Source organism: Lithobates pipiens, unplaced genomic scaffold (assembly GCF_037356315.1).
Source record: "Lithobates pipiens isolate NorthernLeopardFrog02 unplaced genomic scaffold, aLitPip1_a1.2 Scaffold_18, whole genome shotgun sequence".
NCBI lineage: Eukaryota > Metazoa > Chordata > Amphibia > Anura > Ranidae > Lithobates > Lithobates pipiens.
This window is the reverse complement of record NW_027507758.1, coordinates 398,729,639-398,756,224: the sequence shown is the minus strand read 5'-3', so window position 1 is coordinate 398,756,224 and position 26,586 is coordinate 398,729,639. Positions and strand designations below refer to the sequence as shown.

At 37.9% G+C, this 26,586-nt stretch overlaps 1 protein-coding gene across 4 annotated transcripts in view; it reads right to left on the bottom strand.

Moving 5' to 3' along the window:
• The window catches only part of ADGRB3 (adhesion G protein-coupled receptor B3), a 1,271,667-nt gene that overhangs the window by 140,566 nt on the left and 1,104,515 nt on the right, over positions 1–26,586 (bottom strand). For all 4 annotated transcript variants that reach the window (XM_077487874.1, XM_077487872.1, XM_077487875.1 and 1 more), the window contains 3 exons: positions 19,111–19,180; positions 18,635–18,701; positions 8,209–8,294 (listed from right to left, as the gene is read on the bottom strand). In XM_077487874.1, the coding sequence (XP_077344000.1) occupies positions 8,209–8,294; positions 18,635–18,701; positions 19,111–19,180 (223 nt within the window). The remainder of the gene's footprint in view (positions 1–8,208; positions 8,295–18,634; positions 18,702–19,110; positions 19,181–26,586) is intronic.

The window sequence follows — 26,586 nt, the reverse complement described above, 5'->3', positions numbered from 1 at the left end:
ACACACAGCTGAAATGTGAATGTTGAAATTTGCGTTCCAAACAATTTGTAATTCTGTTCAGACAAATTTCTGCCACCACCATGTGCAGGAATAAAAGCATCAGAATCATTTGGGGAAGCCCAGTTTTTAAGGAAATAAATATATAGAAAAATTATTAATTATGGGGGTTTAAAAAGGCCCCCTTTCACTGCACAGCCAGGGAGGTGCCAAAAGACAGACTTATTTCCTGTTTTTGAACACATTTTCATATACAACCAGTGGCAGTGCTTCCATAAGGGCACATAGGCACTGCCCCCTCTCTCCAGCCACCCCTCTAGTACCAATAGATAGATTCATGCATTGCATAAATCTATCTATGGCCGCCACGGCCACACCCTATTCAGGTGCCCTGTCCCTTTTTTAGCTGAATTACAGCGGCAGGGTTTTTTTTTTTTTGAAGCACCTGATTAGAGCCATACACTCTCATAGGCATCAAAAAAGGTGATCTGTGAGTGCCATGCTGGGCACTCACAGGCCACTCAGCTGTGTTAGAAAAGCTAATGAATATTCTCTTATCTAACACTAAACCGCCTTTCCACCAATCAGGTGCTTGGATCTGTTACCCATCAACTGACTGGCTGAAACGACAGGCTCTGTGATTGGATGCCTATCAGGTGTCCAAGCACTTGTATATAAAAGCAAATTTCCCCTTAAGAAATACTGGAAACTCAGATGATTCGTTCCACAACCATTTATTCATAAGTCCTTCAGTTTATAGTCCATATAAAAAGATTATAGCCATGCAATAGGTTGTGTAACCATAAAATGTCCATCCACAAATGGAAGCCTCCACAAGGGGATTAGAAACAAAATCCAGCAGGAGCTACAGAGTATAAAAGAGAAGAGAGGTGCCTCTAAGTGTAGCAATATGGTTACATTTAATGAAGGTACAACATTTAGCAACTCACATGGTTGATGATTAAAAGAGGCACATATAAGTATGGGGGAATCTGGGGTAAAGCTGTCCACATAGACTGTCCTCCACATTGCCAGCTCTTACTACTGTCAGTCTGCAATCATGACCACGAAGACTGCTACCCTGCAGTAGAGCGATTTGAAAGCAAGGTTTGAACACTCATAGAGCGCAGCATGGAAGAGATAACGATGTTGGTGTGGAGGATGGTATATGTGGACAGTTTTACACCGGATGCCTACTTAAATGTGTCTGTTTTAATCATCAATTATGTGACTTGCTAAATGTTGTACCTTCATTAAATGTAACCATATTGCTACATTTATAGGTGCCTCAGTTCTGTTTTATACTCAGTTGTGACATGACGCTACTTTTATATCAAGACATCCTTTGAATATCAAGTAAAAATGTATTTAAACATGTTGCTTGCCTTGCAAATGCTCTCAAACCAAGTTATTCTCAAACCAAGGTTTTATTGTATGTATTTAATAATGTTAAATATATTTTTTTCTTTTTAGTGCAGCTAGTATAAATATATGGCTCTGTTTATTGACCTCCTAATGTAAGTAAATTGTGCTTTGAAAATATACTACATTTTTCAAAACAGATAGACGCTCAGAGGTTGATTTACTAAAACTGGAGAGTGCAAAATTTGGTGCAACTGTGCTTAGAAACCAATCAACTTTTTTTGTCAAAGCTCAATTGATGACGTTTAAAGCTGATTGGCTACCAAGCACAGCAGCATCAGAATTTGCCCTCTCCAGTTCTAGTAAATCAACCCCTAAATGTAATTTCCTTCTCACTTTTTCTTTTTAACATGGTATTACCCTTCAATTATTTTTATTTCTGAAAATCTCTCATTGGGTAAATAGCAAAATGCTGACTGTATAAGTACAAGAAAACTAAAATGCAAAGCATAAGGATAGTTTTATAATGATTTTCAAAAGCTGCAATTATATTGGGACCCTATAAAAGAACACCTGATATCATTCAGAAAATTCAATGAATGCATCAAGAATCAAGATTAATAGCTTCTCAACTACTAAAAAGCCTAATTAAAAGAGAAAGGGAGCTTAACAATTTGTTTTACAGATAGTGAGACGGTATTAGGAGTCCTTCATTCAAGCACAAACTCTGATCTGCATACGGCAATTTAGAGTAATTGAAATCACAGTAAACTGCCTTACAAAGGTTGTAAATGACACTCCAATGTCAAATTGACGTGTTATATATATAAAAAAATTATACTAGGCAATCATTGAACCATATAAATACACTGCATCGTTATGTTTTCATTTCCATTTTTCAACCAATGCATATAAAACATGACTGAACAAAAAGTTAAAATGGACCTTTAGCAATTTGTTGCTTCCTTCCTTCTCTAAATTGACTAAGCCCCTGCCCACGCAGCACCGACAACCTAAAAACACCAGATCTACAACATTGTGCCCAACTGGCTAGCAAACTATGCTGTAAGGGGGATTGAGGGGAGATATTATACATTTAGAAGTTGGGTATTAGTATTAGTATTTTAAAACATATTTCTCTGCTATTCTTATGTAGAATGTATAATTTTTCTCTGAAAAATAAATCGAATCTAATTTCGATGTGTTTTAATATCCTCAGGAACAGTAGTATCTATAGAAATGCCTGTCCTGTTTACTAAGCATTTTGAAACCCTAAAAGCAAATTTGCCTTACTATATTTCTCCTTTCTGAGTTTTTAGGAGCTACTTGAGAGCTTATAAGGGTAAACTCTAATCCGCCCCCTACTGCCTTTCAAATATCACTATAGATCAAAGAGGCTGTCTATCCCACTTAGCAATGTATAGTGTGAAATAGGAGATGAGAGGAGCTAGACAAGAGGTGGTCTCTAAAATTGCTGCTTCTTAACTGCATAACTGCCACGGTTTTTGGATTTCTGTTAGTAAGAAAGCTTCATACTGGGACCAGAGTGTCAGTTTATCAAGAGTTTTTTGTTTTTTTTTAACTCTTCTGCACCTAATGGGCTTTTAGGATTTACTAGATCCTGCATGCATTATCATAGGACATGTACCAATGCAAAAAAAAAGATTAACTAAAGGCAAAACTTTTTTTTATTTCAGATACAATTGAGGGTGATTAGAATACCTATTATTTTTTGTTGTTGATGTCTATTAACTCTTTCTATTTGTTCTGTTTACCATTTTTATTAAAAGTGAAAGTAAAAGGAAATACCAGATTTTGAGTTGTCCCCAGAAAAGTAACATGTGAGAAATCTTCCAATGGGGACACTGGGGGCCCCAAGGGATTCCCTTACTTTGCAGGGATTTCCTCTCACTTCCTGTTTTGGCTATGGGACAGAAAGTGAGGGTACATCTTCCCAATAGGAAAAAGATAGCAAAAAAATACTGACAGGGGTTATTACCCTCACTTACTCTAAAAAAAATAAAGTTTTCCCATTAGTTATACTTTAACCAATTATACAACACAATACACCACCACAATACAAGGCACTTTTACCCCCTTCCCGCCCAGGCAAATTTTCAGCTTTCAGTGCTGTCACACTTCGAATGACAACTTTGCAGTCATGCAATGCTGTACTCAAATTTAATTTTTATAATTTTATTTTCATACAAATAGAGCTTTCTTTTGGTGGTATATTTTGGTTGCTTTGGTGGTTAATTTTGCTTTGCTAAAAAAAATTAAAAAAACAAGTTTCTGTCAGAAATTTTTTTAAATAAGTAATTTTTCTCCTTCACTGATGTGCACTGATAAGGCTGCACTGATGGTCACTGATAGGCTGCCCTGATAGGCACTGATAAGGTGGCACTGATGGGCACTGATGAGCCGCCACTGAAGGGCACTGATAAGGTGGCATTGATGAGGAGGCAGCAATATGCAGCACTAATGGCCACTGATAAGGGGCACTGATATGCAGCACTGATGAGCATTGATAGGACACACTGATGGGCAATGATAGGTGGAACTGATGGGCACTGATAGGTGGTGCCGATGGGCACTGATAGGCAGCACTTATGGGCAATCATAGGTGGCATGGATGGGACACTGATGGGCACTGATGGATGGCCCTTATGAGCACTGATAAGTGGCACTGATGAGCACTGATGGGCAGCACTAATGAGCAGGCACTGAAAGGCAGAAATGACTGGCATTTCTGATAGGCACTGTTTGGCATCACTGATGGGCACAAATTGGCATCACTGATGGGCCCGGATTGGCATCACTGACTGGCATCACTGCTGGGCACTGTTGGGGCTGATGATCAGTGCCCTGATTATCTGTACAGGTCTCTCCTGTGGGGAGATACTGCTGATTGACTCTCCTCTCCTCACACTCTGTCAGTGTGAGGCGAGGAGAGCCGATAGATGGCATTTCCATGTTTACATGTACTCTGCTGTAATTGTACACAGCCAATCACATGTGTAAAGAGCTGCATCATCAGCTCTTTACTGAGATTGGGGTTGCGCCATGTCCCAGGGGTCACAATCGCTGCATAGCACGGCCCCGCAGGTACGCATGCATGGTGAGACTTGGGTGGTGTCATGTGACATCATCCCAGAATGAGAGAGGATCCCAACCGCCGCCTATATACAGTGGACGGGAGGCAGTTGAAATACTGTTCAGCAGGGTCTGGGTATTTTTAATGAAGCCTAAAGGGCAACACTGAACAAACACAAATCCTGTAACTCTTTTACTGCCAGGCATGTATGTCATAAGGTGTGATCTGCACAGCATTAGATTCACTTAGATACAGGACAGAGGACAGGTGAGACATCAGGGGTCTTTTAGACCTTGGTGTCTCAATAAAGAGATCCTGCAACCAAAAAAAAAATATTTTTCCCCGTTATTTTACAAAAATGTTGTATTTTTTGTAACATAAAAGTTGTAACTACCTATTTCATTCTTCTTTCAGAAAGTGTATAATGTTTTGGGGGTTTTTAATGTAATCTTTAGGGGTAAAATAATTTTTAAACATGCGCTGCCAGTATCATGTGATCGATGTGACCAATTACAGCAGATAAATTGATAATTGTAAACAATGGATAGCTTTCTTTCATGCCATTCATTGTATACAATTGTGAAATTCACTAGTATAAGCAATTATAATGTGTACAAATAAATAAGTCATGATCACTTCTCCAGAGTAGTACAGCGCAGGTCAGAGTGTGTTAAAAAAAAAAAATCATAAAAAAAAAGAAAATGTAATAAAGAAATTGAAAAAAAGATTACATTTTTTTGTACACAGTGTCCCTTATGATCGTCACACCCATATCACAACACTGTACAGCACCGGGGACAGTAAGTAAAAAAATTGTTACAAAAAATTACAACTTCAAAAAACTCGCCATGCCTCTTGCTCAATACCTGGACTGTCTACTTTTCTGTCTAATTTTCAAAAAGAGGTAATTTGGGGGTATTTGTACTGTCCTGGTGTTTTCAGGCCTCAAGAAATGAGATAAGGTTTCAGTACATAAAGACTGTTCAATTTTCATATATATATATATATGTATATATATATATATATATATATATATATATACCATACCTTGTGGTCTCTATAACTCTCCCACAGACTAATTAATAAACGCTGATTTGGATTATTTTTACCAAGGAATTGTAGCAGAATACATTTTGACCTAAATTTATGAAGTCTTTTTTTTTCCAGAAACAAAGAAATACACATTTGTTTCCATAATTTTTGGTCCTTTTTTGTTTATTTAGGCAAAAAATAAAAAAACCCAGTGGTTATTAAATACCACCAAAAGAAATCTCTATTTGTGTGAAAAAAATGATAAAAATTTCTTATGGGTACAGTGTTGCATGTCTACGTAATTGGCATTCAAAGTGTGACAACGTTAAAAGCTGAAAATTAGCCTGGGCAGGAAGGGGTAAAAGTGAAGTGTTAAAGGAGTATTTACATCACTGAATACCATAATTAAAAATAATTTTATGTCATTAGACAATGTGATTGATATGAAGTTAAATCGGGGTACATTAGTATTTTTTTTTCCATTGCATTTTTCTTCATTGTCATGTTTTTAAAGTATATGTGAACCCTCATCTTGCAAAACAACCAATTCCGTTTAAAATAGAATTGAAAAGCATATGTTTGTGCATACCTATAAAAAGACATGGTAAATACCTTTGTTCCTTAGCTAAGAGTTAGCTAATTTCCCATAACAGCCAGAAAACTGACCACATTGTGCTCTCATGCCTAGTGTGATCAGCTTTTAATAAGAAAGTAGAAGGAGTGGCAGGAACACCAGGTATTTCACACAAAGGAAATAATGCAAAGAGAACAGAATAATTTTTCATACACATTCAAGTACATGGTACAACAGGCACATATCAGGAATATACAATTTTGGTGTGACATACAGTATGCTTTAAGAGCCAGTTCACACCATAGAAATGCAGTATGGATGTGTTCTAGATCCTTTTCTGCATGTCCGTGGTGCATTTTTGATGCAGTCCAGTGCATTTTTACCCCTCCTTTTTTTTTCTTAACCCCGAATAAGGACATGTGTGTTCCAGTGTGTTTTTGGTGCTTTTAGGTGCGTTCTGGTGCATTCCAGTGCATTTTTGATCCATTTTACAGTGTTCCAGTACAGTCCAGTGCAGGAAAAATTCAGCATGTTCTACTTTTTTTACTGGAACTGGAATGCACTGGAATTGGAAGCACTGGTGTGAGCTATGCCATTGAAAACAATATAATGTGCTTACCAATGCATTTTTGATGCAGAAAAATGTGGTGTGAACTGGCCCTAAATTACTTTTTCAAAGCATGAAAGAGTCATTGTATACAAATTCCTTTACAGACCCTCTCATCCTTATGCCATTTTGTTTATTTATTTATTTTTAAGGGACAGTAGCCATTAAAAAAATAAACAATGTGAGGTTCCTCTTGAAACTTCAACCAGACCCAGATGCAGTCTGGGTGTCCATGAAAGAGAGGGCAGCAGACACACACCTCTGCTCTCCCTGACCAGGCCACATGCCTTTCAACAATCTGGGGTACCTTGTAAGGGGGGTGGCAAAGCCTCCTTGAGAGACTAGGGCCCAAATGAAGTCCTCTAAAAATGATGTGGGGGTTTGTGGGGGAACTTATAAAGGAATCTAGAAGCCACCTACCTAATAAGATGGCTCCCAGATATCCCAATCTTAGGGGAATAAGTACAAGGGTACATTTGCATTAAATGCAAATAAACATTTGCACACATGAAAACGTATTTTTAGTATTGGAGGAGGTTACATAATAATATAACATTTATATTGGCTACCAGTAATTAAGACAGGGTAAAACATTCTTTGCATACACATGCACTCTTTTTATAAGCATTAGATCACTAGTATGCACCTACTATATCAGTAGACAGACTCTCTATCACAGAAACAATTAGTAGATGGAGAGTACCACAGCATGCATATTCAGAAAAACAGCAAATAACAATGTGCAGCATGCAGTAATGTATAATAGCCAGTTATCATACAACATTGTGATTCTTTGAGCTCCCTTAATAAAAAAGCCCAGTTGTCTTCTTTAAATACATCCACTATTACATTTTACTTTTGGCAACATTAAAATATGCACGTTGGAGATATATGAAAATGATCAGTGATTACCTGAAATTTTAATATAACATACCCTATGCAATCTAAAACAAAACAGTCAGCATTTTTAAACTAAAAAAAGTGCTACCCTAGAGCAGATACAAAAAGTATATTCTATTAGCTGGAAAAACATTATCTATGTGTCCCTCTGATCCTGGATTTAATCTCTCCGATGATCCAAAGAGTTCCCTTCCTGTACACAGTGGCACTTTCATAAAATACTGGAATAGCTAGTGGGGAAAACTTACAGATTGCAGATCCTATTACTGAATTCAACATAGCATAGTAACATATGAGAGAACAATGGTGCCTGTTTTCGGGATGAGCATTTAATGTAAAAGGTTGAAGGGCTGACAGATTTGCTTTAATAATACACATCATTAAAATTGTAGTCATATACAAAAAAGAAACAATTCTAAGTAGTTTGAGCTTTTGTTGTCATTTTTTTTCGTGTGATGATTCTGCACTTTTGTTTTAATATGTTTTTTTTTCTTTTTTCATGAAAATAAATTTGGAGACATGAATGAAATATCAACTTCTTGATGAAGCATGCATCTAATATAAAACTAAAAAAATTGGGAATATGCAGAATGAATAACTATAATTAAATAATATGATTACAGACATTTTGAATCTGCTTACCCTGCTCTGTGTTTGAGCTTTTTATCTAGGATACCATCTCTGGAAACAAGTTTATTAAAGACTAAAATTCCAATTACCATGTTGACCTGCACAACAAAAAGAGGAGTTACACATACTGGTCCTAATAATTCAATGTGTTAAACATATAGCATTACAATTTAATGAATATATATATATATATATATATATATATATATATATATATATATATATATATATATATATATATATATATATATATACACACACACATGTATAAAACTTTAGGTCACATGTGAGTGATAAAAAAGACCATACTTAGTATAAATGTATTAATTATTATACGGTAAGACAGTATCAGGAGCAATGGAGAGTGCAAAATTGTGTGCAGCTCTGATATGAACAAGCTGAAGTTAGAAACTGATTGGCTAACATACACAGCTGCACCAGATTTTGCACTCTCTAGGTTTAGTAAATGAACCCCAATGTCTAGTATTCTTGAGCAATCTATCAACAAAAAATTACAAGTGGTTGTTATAGGTTATGGCATGCTATGCTTTAATCTTTTATACTGGATCTACTGGATATTCATTATTTATTATACTATATGTTATATTACATTATATTATGGTATATTATATTATATTATATTATATTATATTATATTATATTATATTATATTGTACTTTGTATAGAAGAACGTCTCGAGCTGTAATGATACCATTTACTGGCTAACTCCAAAGACTGAAGATGCATGCTTCCTTCACCTTGTATTGGGATTGCTGTATGATGTTCATAGACCCCCATGAAAACAGGTATGAGCTTCAGGTAGTTTGGTCTGACATTGCCATGCTATACTGTATAAATGTCATCCTAATAACCTGCTGATTTCCAAAAAATTGTGTACAACTTCATGAGACATTTTTAATATTCTTATGGCAGTCAGTAAGCATGCCTTCTGGATTTACTGACTATTAGGAGGGTTAGAAAATGGTAACCTCAGGCAAATTATATTTGCAATTTATATTTGCCTAAAATACAATTTGGTTAAGGTACACAACATTTTAAAATAATGTTTGTTTTCCCCAAAACATAAACCAAACATTTAATCCCTTTAATATCTTTTATCTCAGTCGAATAGTGATGCTCAAGCAAGGCCATCAATGAGTAGCTCCAGCCTACCACAGATCCAACCTTTTGACATCATGCACTGACCTCCTATTCACATCTCTTTTCCATTGCATAGATATTAGAGCAACTGATATGTCTTGGGTATGTTTATCAATTTAGAGGAGAGGACTTTCCAATAGTTTTGGTTTACATTCATACATTCATGCACACATAAAGTTTTATGTCCCCTTTAACCACTTAAGGACAAATCCTCGTTTTGAGATAGTGTTTACTTGTCTTAAACAGTTTTTTTTGCTAGAAAATTACTTAGAACCCCCAAACATTATATATTTTTTTCAAACACCCTAGAGAATAAAATGGCGGTTGTTGCAATACTTTTTCACACCGTATTTGCGCAGTGGTCTTCAAGTGGTCTTGAATTAAAAAATAAGACAAGAGTAAAGTCAGCCCAATTTTTTTTCATTGTGAAAGATGCTGTTACAAAAAAGTAAATTGATACCCAACATGTCACACTTCAAAATTGCGCCCGCTTGTGGAATGGCGACAAACTTTACCCTTAAAAATCTCCATAGGCGATGTTTAAAAAATTCTACAGGTTGCATGTTTTGAGTTAGAGTAAGATTTCTAGCCCTAGACCTTCTCTGTAACGATTATGTTGATACCTCACATGTGTGGTTTAAACACTGTTTACATATGCAGGCGCTACTCACGTATGCATTCACTTCTGCATGCAAGCTCGGCGGGATGGGGTGTGTTAAAAAAAATTATTTATTTTTTCTTATTTATTTTACTTTTTATTCTTTATTTTTACACTGTTAAAAAAAATGTGTCATTTTTATTCCTATTACAAGGAATGTAAACATCCCTTGTAATAGAAAAAAAGCATGCTAGGACCTCTTAAATATGAGATTGGGGGTCAAAAAGACCTCAGATCTCACATTTACACTAAAATGCAATAAAAAAAAGTTTTTTTGAAAAAAAAGCCCCTTTAAGAGCTATGGGCGGACGTGACGATTTGACATCGCTTCCGCCCTGCAATGGTATGGAGCCAGGTGAGTGCCATCTTCCCCTCACTCAACTCCATACCACACAGGAAGAAGGAACCGATTGCCTTCACTGTTACCAATGGCTCCGGTAGGCGGCGGTGGTCACCAGATCGCAGCGGCCTCTCCCGCCCCCGATAAAAGTGATCTCGCTGCAAATCTGCCACAGAGACCACTTTTATCTGAAAGCCGACCGCCCACTGAAGAAGAGGATACTGGGGTTATGGCAGCTAGCTGCTGCCATAAAAACGATATTCTTCTTCAAAGTGCCGACGTATAACAACGGCGCGCGATTGTCAAATGGTTAACTTGGTTTGCATTTGAAATGCATGTTTGCCGGTCTCTTGTAAGATCCTGCTATACATCATCTTCTTAGACATGTGCATGAACTTAATATTTTTAATGATCGAGTAATTCTACAAAACAGAATAAGGTAAATTTAGAGCAGTGTTGTATATAAAAGAATTATCATATATTCAAGCAGAATTTAATTATTGCCCTACTACACTAATAATAATAAAATATATACAAAGCCCTTAAACAAAGTAAAAGATTGCCTTAGGAGAAGTATGGGGGCTGCTATGGCTTTCTACAATCTTTAAACAACATGTTTTACTGTTATCCTCGCTCACTAGCTTTATTGCCCTAACCAAAGACTCTGAACAAGTATGCAAGTTAGAAAAGTAAGTCAGACTAATTGTTTGACTATTTGGTCAATGATTGAAGGTATAGAAGTCAAAAGATCAACATGACAGCCTGGCAATTAGCATTTTGAGAGGTAGAAGTTAGCAAGGTAGCTTAAATGTTATTCTCATGGTTAATTATCTTTAAAATAAAAAAGCCCTCTATACTAAAGTAAATAATCTAATATTGGATCCTGTAACCATATGCTACTTTTCTCTGAAGTTCAGTGCCAAAGCCCTTCAATTGAGATCATGTCACCAAGCAAGTGCCAAAGTATATGGCCATATGAAAGATGAAAACAGCATCTTCTGCAAAGCAGTCTCTTTGAATCCAATATTTATTTATTTATTTTATCAAAAGGAGACAGGGTGGCCAGATTATTTTTGTTTTGTAACTCCGGGTCTACTGAAAAATGAATAGGATATTTGTTCTCAGTGAGATAGAACAGTGGAACAGAGGGGCAGAAGAACACTGTTCTAATTGAGATGAAAGGTAAAAACCACTCTAGGTAAGAAGGAAGTCCTGAGCTTCACTAATAATGTATTATTGTGCAGATAGAGTTTCTTGTAGTATAAGGTCCCCAGTTCAAAACTTACCTTGCAGAGGTTAAGGCTGGAATGAATACCACCTTGTGGGTAAGACTACTGAGCCAACAGCTAGCCACAGAAATTAGAGGATTTATCCAATGAAGAAACTGGTTGGAATTCAAGAGATTTACATTGATTGAATTATGCTTTCCACCATAGATAGCCTTGTGTTATAGGCATTAGCATTAAAGGAATCATAGATTCAAAATGATCCTGTATCTCAAAACCTGAGCTTCAACAGTCATGTTGTTAAAACCAGGGGCCATAAAGCAGGGCATGTTTAAAACAAAAGATCTTGATGAATTGGAATACGGAAACAGGGCACTTAGTATTCACCAGGAGTCTTACCAGTTTGGAATACCATATCCAACTGGTCCAATCCAGAATTTTGAGGATCACTGAGATACCCTCCATCTCATTATTGCAAGGAGGATGAGAAAGATGTTTCGGAGAAGGAAAGCCATAGAACAGGATGTACTGATTTCACACAGTCAACAGAGCACTCACTGCTCTTGCTAGAGGATCCCTGTACCTGGAGACAACCCCATCTAGTTTTATGTGATGGCTTTAGCCACAATTTAGAAAGTTTCAGGATCCATTTGAACCTCAGTAACAGTCAAAGATATGCTGTCTAACTGTGTCCATGCTGACTGTACCTTCAACAGGAGGTAGTCTAATTATTTCACAGTGGGGCTGAATTGAGAATGCAACAGGGTAAAAACTGTCCCCAGCACCTTAGTGAACACTTGAGGTACAGAAGAGTGGCTAAAGAACACAAACTGTTACTGCTGGGGCACCTCAGAAAAGCATAGGAAATCATACAAAGTGAAAAAAAATTGTGTCCAGGTCTGAATAGCTAATTGTAATCCTGAAAGCATCAACATTTGTGAAATGTAACAGTGCAGTGCTATACTACCACATAATGTCTGAAATTGCTGTCTGTAAATCATACTGTATATTCCAAAACATGAGAAATAATAATACTTAAACTGAATAATGTATATAGTCAAGTTCATACAAAAATGAATTGCAAATTAAAAAACACTGAATAAACTTTGCAATTGCTAAATCACACAAATCCAAGTGCAAATCACCCACACACCTGGCAATATGTGTCCTAATTGCAGCAAAATGGTGATCATGGTGATCAATTAGTGTCCAAAAAAATTCAAACAGGTGAAAAAACTACAAGGAGAACCTTACGGCTCCATGCACACTGAAGCTCAAAAAAGCTATTTCTGGACGCCAGATTGCTGGCAGAAAACGCTGGTTGAAAAACCTGCTTTTAACAGCGTTTTATACTAGCGTTAATGAGCGTTAATGAGCGTTTTACAGCGTTAGCGTTAATGGGCGTTTTTTATAAAAATACACAGAGGACACTCCAAAAATCCCACAATGCATTGAAAAACAGAATGCCAAACACTAATGAACGAGCGTTAATGAGCGTTAATGAGCGTTAATGAGCGTTTGTCGTTTTTTGCCGCTGAAAAACGGCACTTTGAACGCGAATTTCTGGCGTTCAGAAAAAAGCCCATAAACTCCACTGCTCATTAAAGCTGAAAAACGTCCATGTGTGCATGGACACATAGGCTAACATAGAGTGGAGTTTATGGGCTTTTACAAAAAACGCCCAAACGCCAATAAACTGCAGTTTATCAGCTTCAGTGTGCATGGAGCCTACATCTTCACACTCTGCCTCCTAGAAGGTGAATCTCAGGAACCCCCAACACTGTGCTCAACAACACACCAAACTGTGTGTTATACTGTGCGTGCATACTTTTTCATTTTAATATGCTGACTATTTTATAGTACTACACTATGGGAAGTGTCTTCTGTTTTCTACCATGGTTCTTTCTGAACGATATTTACCTGTGAATCCAAATAGAATACAGCCTGGATTGGCTGTATTGTTCTCACAATGCTTATAACCATTATTCAAGTGATGATCATCCAATTTTTGTGGACACTAAGGCTGCTTTCACACTGGGGCGGTGCGGGCGTCGGCGGTAAAGCGCCGCTATTTTTAGCGGCGGTCTGCGGGCGCTAGCGGGGTGGTTTTAACCCCCGCTAGCGGCTGAAAATGGGTTAAACCCGCCCGCAAAGCGCCGCTGCAGCAGCGCTTTGCCGGCGGTATTGCCGCGCTGTCCCATTGATTTCAATGGGTAGGAGTGGTTTAGGAGCGGTGAGTACACCGCTCCTTCACCGCTCCAAAGATGTGGCTAGCAGGACTTTTTTCACTGTCCTGCCAGCGCACCGCCCCAGTGTGAAAGCCCTCCGGCTTTCACACTGGAGTGAAAGGGGCCGGTTTTTTTCAGGCGCTACACAGGCGCTATTTTTAGCGCTGTAACGCCTGAATACCACCCCAGTGTGAAAGCAGCCTAATTGATCGCCATATTGCTGCAATTAGGATTGCGCACGTATAAAAAGGTGCATGGGCAATCTGCACTTTTTTTTGATTTGCGTGATTTAGCATTGGAAAGTTTATTCATGTGTGTGATTGCTTTTTGTATGAATTTGATACACTTTTTACAATTATTCATTTTATATAAGTATAATTATTGCTCATGTTTTGGAATATATGATTTACATACAGATATCTATTTTTTTTTAAGTGGTAATATAGCACTGCACTGTCTAGTTTTTAAAGAAATATTCATGCACCGGTAAGATGGTAATAAGTACATATACATCTACAGAAGCCAGAATGTCTCCTGACATTCAGAGTTATGAGATTCAGGATGGGACTGATGGCCCCTTTAAGTATAGTAAACAGGTAAGAAAAACCTAGAAACCGTAATGCCATAGGAACTGGGGCAAGAAAATCTAGGTACAGACGACCCATGCAGGCTTGATCTGCTAATTTGCCATGACACAGGAAGGATGGAAAGGAAAAACCAAGAAGCAAAAACCCTCAGAAACCATTTCCTGAACCCAAGCATGATGGATACAAGCTGTGTAAGCTATAAAAAAAGGTTCTCTTCTGGAATGTGGATGTAACTTCAAGCAGAGGAAGGATTGTATTAGAATTTTGTAGACTGAGGCCAAGCCTTGATGGTGGATAGAGTCTAGTAGGGTTTCAGCACCTTAGGCTTCTTAACGTGAAGAAAAGAGTTTTGCTTCTAGAAGAATCCTAGAGGAATTATATCTAAGACAGATCTAAAGAGAAATTTCCTCTCACAGACTTTGAAGAATAAACTTTTCTGAGACAAGAATTCTGCAGCCCAACACTTTGACCAGGGCGCTCACACATAATTACTGACAAGAGAAAAACTCAGAAGCTTTTAGCAGAACATCGCAGGTGAAATGAAAAGCTACAGTAATTTGTCCTTGCATGTTTTAATTAAGGGGTCAAGTGCTTTACTGGAGACAGCTCTTTAAAAAGGTAGTAAACTGGCATAAAAAAAACAATTGGGTCCCCTGCAGGTTTATGCCATAATGTGCTAGTACGCATACTAGCACATTATGACATGCTTCCTTTTAAAACAAAACCCTCCACCAGCATGCTGTCACTGCTGCTAGTGCTCCATCTTCACTAGGTCTACCTTTCAGAATCATGGGTTCTGGCTATTTGAATGGCCTGGGCCATGATAAAGTCACCCCCGCGTGTGCATGCAGGAGCCACAACCACTAGCATGACACTTTGCATTCCACGGCATACTGTGTGCCCTGAATGGAGAGCGTCACTGTGCATGTGCGGGTGACATCATTGGCTATTGCCAATGTAAATATCTCCTAAAGGCTGCACCTTTAGAAGATATTCAATATACCTACAGGTAAGCCTGACTGTAAGGTACAAGTTCAAATAGTGAGTTTACTACTAATTTAAAGGAGATTTAATGAGGCGTGACTTTGTGACATGTTTCATTATAGAAAAATTCTTGTTGCTGCAATAGGTACAAAACAATTTATCTTATTTGGGTATAAAAGCCACAGGTTGAGATTGGTCTGAAAGATTTTTGTTCCAGAGAGTGTGTAAAATCCACATCCACATCTAGTATCTGTAGATGGACTCTGATTGAAGCACTGCGTGTTTGTGTTGGATTTAGCAAAGTAGAGAGGGCAAATTGACATTACTGAAGCATGGGTCAGTAGTGGTCCCCAGAAGGCATATGAACAAATCATAAGGAACCTCCTAAACACGCAAGAGCCAAGCGGGGCTAATTCCTGCTTTTCTCTTCCATATCCAGACTGACCTCTTTGTCCTTGCCAGAGATAGTAGTGAAGGCCAAAATAAAGCTACAGGTTACAACCGAAAAACGAATTCCCCAGATGCCCAGATGTACTACAATGCCAAAAGTAATGAGGAGCCTGTAACATGTCTCTGGCCATTATTGCGTCCTCTAAAAATACTTAGTGGCCACAGAGAGAAATGCAGGAATGCAATGCAGGAGTGCACATGATAACTCACAGGAAGGTTGGTGATCTGTTAATCTGTTCTTTGCATTTGCATGTTTCCTTGTATGCCCATGCACTTTTTTTTTTCATCAAGTGCAGCTGTGGAAAAAAGAAGCGGGCAGGAAATATAAAAATAATAACATTTTCCTTGTTTAGCCCGAAGCAGAAAATAAAGAGGGCTTCCCAATTGGCCAACTAGCAAAAGTACATAAAGTATAAAGCAAGCCCAGAATAAAAGGAGAATTTTAACTCCCCACCAAAATGGCTATTTAGCTACAATTGCTCCTGTTGCAAGTACAACATACAGACATACTTGCCTAACCTAAAAAGTGGAGTGCTGTTAGAACTAGAACACAGACACTGCCAGCTGCAGGACTATTACAAAGAGAACACGAGTATAGATAATGAACTGGTAAAATGTGCCCCTTAGCTTACTGGAAAGACTTCCAGGAGTTACATCTGAATCTACCAGCACCCATTGAGAAGCTTCCACTAAGGGGTTGATTTACTAAAGGCAAACAGACTATGCACTTTTGCAAGTGCAGTTGCTACACAGCTTAGTAAATGAGCTAAAGCTACACTTTACAAAGAACCCCCCAATCACATGCAAGGAAAAAAAGAAAAGCAGTATTTTTGATGCAGATAATTGGATAATGGAAGTCAAAGGAGCTCTCCCTCATTTACTATGCTCTGGAACAACTGTACTTGCGGAGTGCAACTGCACTTGCAAAAATGCATAGTCTATTTGTCTTTATTAAATCAAACCCTAAATGAACTGGGAAAACCTGCAGTTGTTCACTGACCAGAGAAACCTCCAAGAGCTCAGTATCAGTCATGAATCTACCAAGAGCTATTGATAGTAAAAGAAAAATCCTCGACACAAACAGAATACTTCAGTGTTGAAGAAACACATCTATTCTCCCGAGGGTACTAGAGGTATGTAGGTTGTGGGCAGAGTTATGATGTGCTGACTGACTGCTTTTTTGCTGTCAGTCTTCCTGTGTCCCTCAATGAGCAAGAAAGTGAAATTATTTTAGGGATGCTTATTTCTCATACAACATTTTGTTTTATTGCATTTAGAGAGTATAATTATTTTACAGAAATATAAATGTATATTTGTGTGTATTTTTGTTCTTGCTAATATTTTTTGCTAGTTTGATGCTATATTTATTCCTAATCCCTTATATTAATTTACTTCACACAAGGAAATTAGTTCATAGCTAGTTCCTTATTGTTATTTGCATGAGCATATTGCATTAATGGCAACTTTTTGAGTGATATTGGCATTCATCAAGTGAAATATTGCTTTTGCATATGGTGCTAGTGTCTTCCCTAGTTTAATTATACCTCTATGCAAGCAAAGCTATTGAAATTCATTGCCCATGTCCAACAACTTTAGTTATTAGGCATCAAGATAGGTGTATTGCCTTAAAAGTGTTTATGTCAGCATAAAAAGGTACAGAAATACTTCTCATTTAAAAATAACACAAGCGCCATGATTTTCCAGCACAGGACATTTTCTAATTGTATGAGACATCTTTATAACCCCCATTCTCACTATTTCATGGACTTATAATTTAGTAACTCGATTTTTAATTAACACTTTAATATACATTTATAGAAGAACTTCAATCTAAACAAAAACGTTTCTACGGTTTCTATGTAGCATTGTTCCTATACATTAAAGAAGATAACTATTTTGTGTTTTTTCATTGTGCTTGCCCTAATATTTAGCTTTAAAGCGTAACTCTACTTTTGTTGAGAAAAAAAAATGCCCCTCTGGGTGATCAATGTACATTGCAAGGATTATAACAAACTTTTGTTGCAGATTCCTACCTTTGGTTATTCTGAAGAAATCCATGTGTGTTTATATGTGCCCCTGTTCTGAGTAGGTCTAATGGGAATGGTTTCATAATTAACTGTCAGGTGTGCAGCTGCACAAGACTAATGAGGAAATCTGCTGGGCCTGCATTCCTTTAAACATGTTCCTATTGCAAGTATCTCTCAAAAAATTACATTTTTGTTGCAAGGGATGCCTGAAATCTGACTTGTATCTTAGGCAGACTTCTGGGAAAATTGGTGAGCCAATCATACAAGCAGGAAATAATGTTTCTGGAGAGTGGTCAGTACACACTCTGTGTACAGATAACTCCAGGTAGCCATATTGCAATGTATTCTCAGAAAATTACATTGGCTGCAGATTGAAAAGGAAAGGTTGTTTTTTTTTTTAAACAATGTTTTATTGTGGTTTTCACAAAGCATCAGTACAGAAGGTTAAAAGCGATATTATATCAACTTTTCTTTCTAGGAAAGGTTGTTTTTAATAACATTCAATCACACAATGATTAGTGTCGCAATTGCATTGCGCTATATTATTTTTTCCTTATTTGCTATTTTTCCCCCCCCCCCCACGAAAGTGGAGTTACCCTTTAACAAATAAGGAAGGCTGGCCATCCATTTTAGTATTTCTATGCATGTGCTTGATTTTCCAGGCATTGCCACACACATTTAATAGGCTTAAGTAGGAAATATTTTACAGTTATTGATTTTAAGAGCTAAGGCATCGTATGCATGTGTAGGATCACAGAAAAATAAGTATATATTTACCAAGACAACAGCAGCAGCAGGACCAACAAAGGCATACAGCAGTCCACCTTCAAGTGACAGCCAGCAACTGAAAAAAAGTTAAAAAAGAAAATGATGTGCATTTCTAAGAAAGCTAGAATACTCTTTAGTATACTTATCTATAACTCAGAGCTATCTAACAAATGACTAATGCAAGTGCTCTACAAAAAATAAGTGCAAGTATTGCATTATATATTTTTTTCTCTTCCCTTCTCTCTACAATCTTCATCACAGGACAAAAAAAAAAAAAAAAAAAAACATAAAAAAAAGTGAATAGGCCTCTGCTGGCTGCCTAACACTATACTAACAGGGGTGGCAATTTGCAACACCACAGTGATTCATACCCCAATTACCATAGTGATTCATATATAATTTTCTTCAGTTGGTTTAAAAGTGAGTCAGTAATGATTAATATAGGTAAAAAGTCAAAGTTAATAACTAATAGTCACATAACTTACTAGTGTGGGGTCCCATATCCCTTTGCTTTGGTAAAGCCCATTGATATGGCCACAACTAATGCTGGCAAGCCTAAAAAACAAATTACAGTGTCATCAAAAAAATAGCTCTTCTTCACAGCTTTTCCATTTCTTGTTCCTTTATTATTATTATTATTTAGGCATTGTAAAATAATTATTATATACCACCATATTATAATCAATATATTTATCAAGCAGGATTCCAGTAAAACATTTGTAATATTGGGCAAAACAGTTAGAATCGTCATCGTGGCATTTATGCAATTATCTTCCTGATGCATACATTTCCAGTCACTTCCTCTCCTGGAGCTCTATATCAATTAGACAAACATACAGGTGCTTATATGTAAAGCAATGACATTCATTAAAGCTGAAGTCCAGAATACACGTACAATTTATCGGTAAGGTCATATAAATATGTACTTAAGAAAACTGTTACAACATCACCATTCAGCAGATAAATACCTTCAAAAACTTTTATAAAAAGCAGCTTTGGCCAGGCACCCTGGAGAGCTATTATAGAGGTGAACAATTCACATCCACTCACTGTGCAGTGCTGCTAAGAGAAATACAATTTCCATCATGCAGTGAGGATTGAAGTTGCAAATGGGTGGTAATGTGAATGTGTTTTGAGACAGGGCTCTTGCGTAACATAGCCTTTCTATTGCTTACATGCAGGTGTGGATGAGGGCATGACAGAACAGGAGACTCCTGACCCCTCAGTCCAACCATTAGGTCATAGTGGGAAGGACAGACATTGTAAAAAAAATTATATTTATATGATTAAATATTAAAACTATGTTTTAATATTTATATATTTAAATATTAAAACATTGTTTAAACATAATGCATTTATTTAAACGTACATGTGTCTAATTAACCATTGAATCATCTATGTTAAAGCCCAGGTGAACTTTCAGTCTAAATATATTTCTGGTGCATCAAACTATAAGGTGTACAAAGTCATACAGTTAACTTTCTTATGAAAGCAGCCACAGCATGAGTAGAAAACAGAGAGAGGCTTTTCACATCTTTACACATCTTTTGGCTTGAGACACATGCAATGTATTTAGCTGATTCAAACTAAACATTTAAATGGGCTTTAAAACCTTAACATTTTGCAAAATGTTTATAGAAAATAATTCTGAATGTAGAATATGGGACTTTAACAGTGCTTAAACATCTCAGGAAGAGATGTTTAAACATTGTTAAAGTCCCATATTCAAAAGTCTGAATTATTTTCCATATACACTTTAGGGATGTGGTGCTTGACATACGCACTCACGCTATGTCCTTGGTAAATTTTCAAAATCTTATTGATTCCCTGGGTTTACTGCTAACATCCATTTTAGAAAATGTACTGCAAAGAATTGCTAGGAGCTCCCAGGTCTTTACATGGAAATATCAGCAGCATAGGGTGGCACAGTTGTGTAGTGGATAGCACTTTCGCCTAGCAGTAAGATGGTTCGAATCCCATCCACGACACTACCTGCTTGGAGCTTGCATGTTCTCCCTGTGCCCATGTGGGTTTCCTCCGGGTACTCCGGTTTCCTCCCACACTCCAAAGACATGCTGGTAGGTCAATTGGATACTGTCTAAATTGTCCCTAGTATGTATGAATGTGAGTTAGGGACCTTAGATTGTAAGCTCCTTGAAGGTAGGGACTGATGTGAATGTACAATGTATATGTAAAGCACTGTGTAAATTGATGGTGCTATATAAGTAACTGAAATAAATAAAATAAATACTGTAGGTGGGACCAGACCCAAATGCTGAAGTCATAACACTACCTGCCTAACAACCATATAGACTCCCAGATTTGAAGCCATAAATGTATGATCAACCTTTTGCATATGCCTGAATACAGAATTATTTATGGAACAAATTGTAAGGTGGCTAAGGTGCTTATAAATTGGTTACAAATGCATTTTTAGTAATGATCTAGCTATACAATGCATTGTATTAAATGATATATGAGCAGTGCAGATGTGGCCATCTATTTTACAGAAATGAATAATTTATGGTGCAGTGTATTTTTCAAATGCTGTTAGATTTCTGCAGTGGATAAATTATATAGAGGTTGCTAGGTTACAACTATTATTTTTTTATTTTTCTACAAAGCCTAACTAAACTAGATTGCAGTCATGTCCCATGTCTTTTTACTTGATAGTGTGTATAAATTTATTTTTAATTGTTGAACCATAAAAAGCAAAATGCTCGTATGCACAAGTGGTATACATGATCTACTATATCTGTGAAACTGTAAAAGACATGTAGTCAACTCATGCGAGCTTCAAAATGGGGGCTTATTGACCTTGAGTAATATTTTATCCAGAAAATTGACTACATTTATTTTAAACTTGGCATGATGTAATCAATACAATCAGCAGGTCAGAATGATATTGCAGTTTTCCATTATGTGTGTGATCCTGCAGTCTTTCATTTTGTTAGAAAACACAAAGGTGGATAATAGAGAATCCAGGAAGTCTCACATCTGAAAAGCACAGTTCAAAACCTGAAAGCTTATACATTGAACAGTGAAAGCAAACAGCAAACAAAATGTTTTTACATGAAATACAGTTACAAAATACAAGGTGTGTATATGGCATATATTATGACTTTATTATTATTATTATTATTATTATTATTACTTTATTTATTATTAAAAAAAACAAAAACGAGAAAGGGAAAGGGAAAAGGCAAAGTATCTGTGTTGGATATCATATTCAAATATAGCTTTAAACTGAATCTGAACTCAAAAACTGAAGATTTGCTATGGTAAAGGATACAAAATTGTTAACTGTGTCTAAGCAATACCTTGAAAAATGTCTTGTTGCTTTTCAGTCCTGTGTCTTTAGTGCAGTGTGAGATCTAGGGCACTGTAATCTTGACTGTGGGAATTGGAGTAGAATTTGGTTATGCCACTACTGAACTGCCAATTGTTCTCCTTACTGGAGAGAAAGCTGCAGTGCAAGAATTTTCCTTTTCTGCCTCATTCATTCTCTGTATTTGTTGCAGCAGATTTATTTATTATTATTTCATCGCCAGTCATCAGGGGGCAGCTCCGGCATGAGTAAGCAAAATCCTGCCTATACATGCATGGTAACTCAATCATGGAGAAAAGAGAGCTGCGAGGGAATCAAAGGCAATTCTGGTGACTAGTAATATATCTCTGCCAGCCATTTGTTGGTCTCAGCCTCCACAGTTCAGGTGCTCTTTAAAGAGGAAGTAAACTGCAAAAAAAAAAAAAGTTTCCCTCTTCCCTGCAAAATAAAGGCATAATGTGCTAGTATGCATCACATACTAGCACATTATGTGTCACTGAAACTGCCCGTTTGACCCAAATGCTGTATGATATGCGTGTCCATTGAGTTTGGTAAGCGTGCCAACCTTATCACTTTAATTGCACCTTTAAGACCCAAGTTGAACAGCACAAGAAGAACTTTCACATATGTATTTAATTCCTTAGACAGACTTTTGATATCATCTTGTTAACTCATTTTTTATTATTCTGATCAATGTATAGTTTAATTTGTTCACCAACCCCACACTATTGTTTTATTAATTAAAGGACTGAGGTAGAAACTCAAACTCATATTGTAAACTGAATTTGCAAAATTACTGAATTTAATGTTTAAATTATTATACTGGATTATGCTGGTGTGCTATTAATTAATAAAAACAAAACCTAATAGGAACATGCATAGCTTCAGAAGTTGCCGGACGTCTGCTAGACGAGCACTAGACAAACTCCGGTTTGACCCAATTTCCACTGCCCCTCCTCCGCTACATACAGCTCTGACCACGCCGGGGGTAGGCGCATCTGAATAACTAAATACCCCTTGCACCACATGAGTTAAATAGGGTGGCAAAAATCAACCGCCCTGCCTCCTCCTGAGTCGAGGCTTCCCTCCACTAGCTCACTAGGCTCTCATCCCTGGCCTTGTATACAAAGGAGGATCCAGAAGAGCAGCTCTGTGTCATCCATCCACCCCCGCTCCATCCACCAGCAGACCCCAGCTTCTTAGTCTGTATTAACTCTGGAACTCCTAGATGAGAAGCTACAGGCCCTGCTCCACCAATTGACCCACACTATCTCCCAGGTAGTGGGTAACATCTCACAGGAATTGAGGGATGAAATTGGAGCTTGGAGAGCGTACTGACACTGTCCATGTGTTAGAGGAAGAAAATTCTGCACTTAAACATACATTCTCTCAACTCCAACTACAACAAGAAGACTTGGAAAACAGAGAGTGTCACCAAAATCTGCGTATATGAGGAGTACTGGAAACTGAGTGACAACAACTATGTTCGTACCTTCTGGGCTTATTCAACACTCTATATGTTCTCACTTAAAAAGAAACAACAACGCTTTGAGGAACTCTATTGGGCAAACTACACCTTTCAGGAAAGCAACTTATACACATAATCTCCCACAACAGCTCATTTCCAAGAGGTAACCTCCCTCCAGAACCAGCGTAATTCTAGTATGAATAGAATAGCTAAATCCCTTCTATGGGTTAAACAAAAACTTACGAATACTCTAATAAGCCCCATAGACTGTTAGTAAACAAAGCCTTGGCCCTTCCATTCTTTCTCTAGTTTTCTTAATCAGATTGTACCCCCACATACTGTTCCTGATATATTCCTGATATATTGCAAAAGTCTCCAGAGACTTTTACCAACTGCTCTACAGCTGTTTAATCCCCAAACATCATTGTATTTTCAAACAGGAAGACTTTGCCATTTTTTTTGCCATTCTTAACCTCCCAAAATTGTCCTCTTCTAAATTTATGTTCATTGAATGTGGCTATCTCTTCCGGGAAGTTAGTAAATGTCCTTAGGCATCTAGCATCATATACATCCCCTGGACAGGCTCTCTTATGCCGCGTACACACGACTGGACTTTTCAACATCAAAAGTCTGACGGAATGATTCCGGCAGACTATTCGATCGTGTGTGGGCTGCAGCGGACTTTTGATTCGCAAAAGTCTGACAGACTTTAGAAATTGAACATGTTTTAAATTTTTCCGCCAGAACTCCGCCGGACCCAGTTCCTACCGAGAAATCCGCTCGTGTGTATGCTAGTCCGAAGGACAAAAACCGACGCTAGGGCAGCTATTGGCTACTGGCTATGAACTTCCTTATTCTAGTCCAGTCGTACGTTATCACATTCGAATGCGTCGGACTTTGGTGTGATTGTGTGTGGCCAAGTCCATTCATTCGGAAAGTCCGTCAGAACTCTGTCAGAACTCCGTCAGAACTCCGTCGAAAGTCTGTCGGACCTAAGTCTGGTCGTGTGTACGCGGCATTTCTCCTACTATAAAAGCATTTCTCAAATCCTAGCTCCACACGTTAGCTCTTTATAACTCTGTCCTTGAGGGTAAGGTCCCCCACTCCCAATTTATGCACTCCTTTATTATGATCAAACCATGAAAGGACCCATCCATTCCTGACAATTACAGACCTATTGCACTCCTTAACTCTGACTATAGGATCTTCACGAAAATCATGGCCAGTCGACTGAACCAACTACTTCCCAAACTTACTGATAAGGATCAGATAGGGCCTGTTCCTGCTAGACACTAGGAATAGACCAAACAGACCCCTTTTTGGTTCCCACCAGGACTTTCGAAAACCGCAAAAGTTCAGACCTGATTAACGAACCCCATTAAAGTCAATGGGACACGAACTTCAAAAATCAAAAGTGACCATTTTGAAGGTTTATATGCAAGTAATTGGGCATACAATGGTTATAGGGGTCCAGGTCCTGCCCTGGTGGACATGTATCAATAAAAAATTGTGAAAAACCAAATTTTTAAATAAGCAGTGATTTTTTGATTTTTAAAGTGAAAGCATAAATATGAAAAAATTCTTCCAATATAGTGCCTGGGGGGTCCCCTTAGTCTACCTGTAAAGGGGCAGATCTGTACCATGTCTAGAATCTTCTGCAGCAATAATAGCATTTATAAAGCCCCAAATAAAAATTCCCTGCAGGCTGCCTTTTGCTATATTGCTCAGCAACAGCTGGGGAGCCAGTGTTTATGATGAGGCCACAATTTTTTGGATACATTCTGGTCTCACTTTGGCTTTGAATAGAAGTGACGGGTGCAGAAAAATTACTCTTTGGGTGTGGGTGGCGCCTTCCCACTGTAACCCTATAGAGGTAATCTTGATGAAAGAAAGAACTGGCCTTGCTGTAAAAAATTGCAATAATATGCACCTGTCAAACAGGTGCAGAAAAATTGGTCTTTGGGTGTCAGTGGTGCCAGTGGTGCCTTCCCACTGTAACTTTATAAAGGTACTCTAGATGAAAGCAAGCTGCAAGCTGTAAAAGATGTCAATGATATGCACCTGTCAAACAGGTGCAGAAAAATTACTCTTTGGGTGTGGGGGCTGCCTTCCCACCTTAGCCATGTTTCATCACTTTTGATGAAAGCAAGAATTGGCCTTGCTGTAAAAAATTGCAATGATATGCACCTGTCAAACAGGTGCAGAAAAATTACTCTTTGGGTGTGGGGCACCTTCCAGAAAAATTACTCTTTGAGTGTGGGGGGGGTGCCTTTACACCATAACCCTATAGCGGCACCCTTGATGAAAGCAAGAATTGGCCTTGCTGTAAAAAAATACAATGATATGCACCTGTCAATTAGGGGATGAAAAATCGTTTTTTGGGTGTTAATTGTGCCCATGAAACCTATACCAAAAACATTCTTCCAGATTAAATGATTGAACACCCTCAAAGCTAGGCATCCTCAAAGTCCTGCGGAGATTCCACATCCCAAAAAGACTTAATCGGTGATATTGGCATTAGGGGCTTCACAGCTGGTAATCCAGGACTGATTCATTTTTATAAAAGTCAAACAGTCCCCGGAGTCTGTGGACAGATGCATTCTATGATCAGTAACAAAACCTCCTGAAGTACTGAATGCCCATTCTGAAAGCACGCTGGATGCAGAGCAGCCCAACAACTCAATAGCAAACTGGGCAAGTTCTGGCCAGTGGTCTATTCTCATGACCTAATAAGTCAGTGGATCGTCAGCTGGAAAGCTCTCCATCTCTGTTTTTTTCCCCAAAGGTAATCATCCACCATGTGATGCAGATGCTGCCAATGGGATGTGGAAGCTGACAGCCCTGGACAGCGAGGACTAAAAAAAAATCTGAAATGACTCACTTAGGCGAACGCCTTCTCTAATGCTTCTCTCTTGACCACTGGAAGACTCAAAGTGATGTTTTCCACCACACTGTAACCTACTGTAGTCAGGAAAAACTTTCAATAAAATCCTCTTTAACGTGTCCTGAAGAGATTTTATCTTCTGCACTCTCTGTGGGGATGGGGTGAGTTCTGAGACCTTCCAATTATAACGGTGGTCAAGGAGGGTTGCCAACCATTAATTATTCTTCTCCTTTATGCCACGTATTCTTGGGTCCTTTAGCAGGCTTTGAAGCATGAGGTTG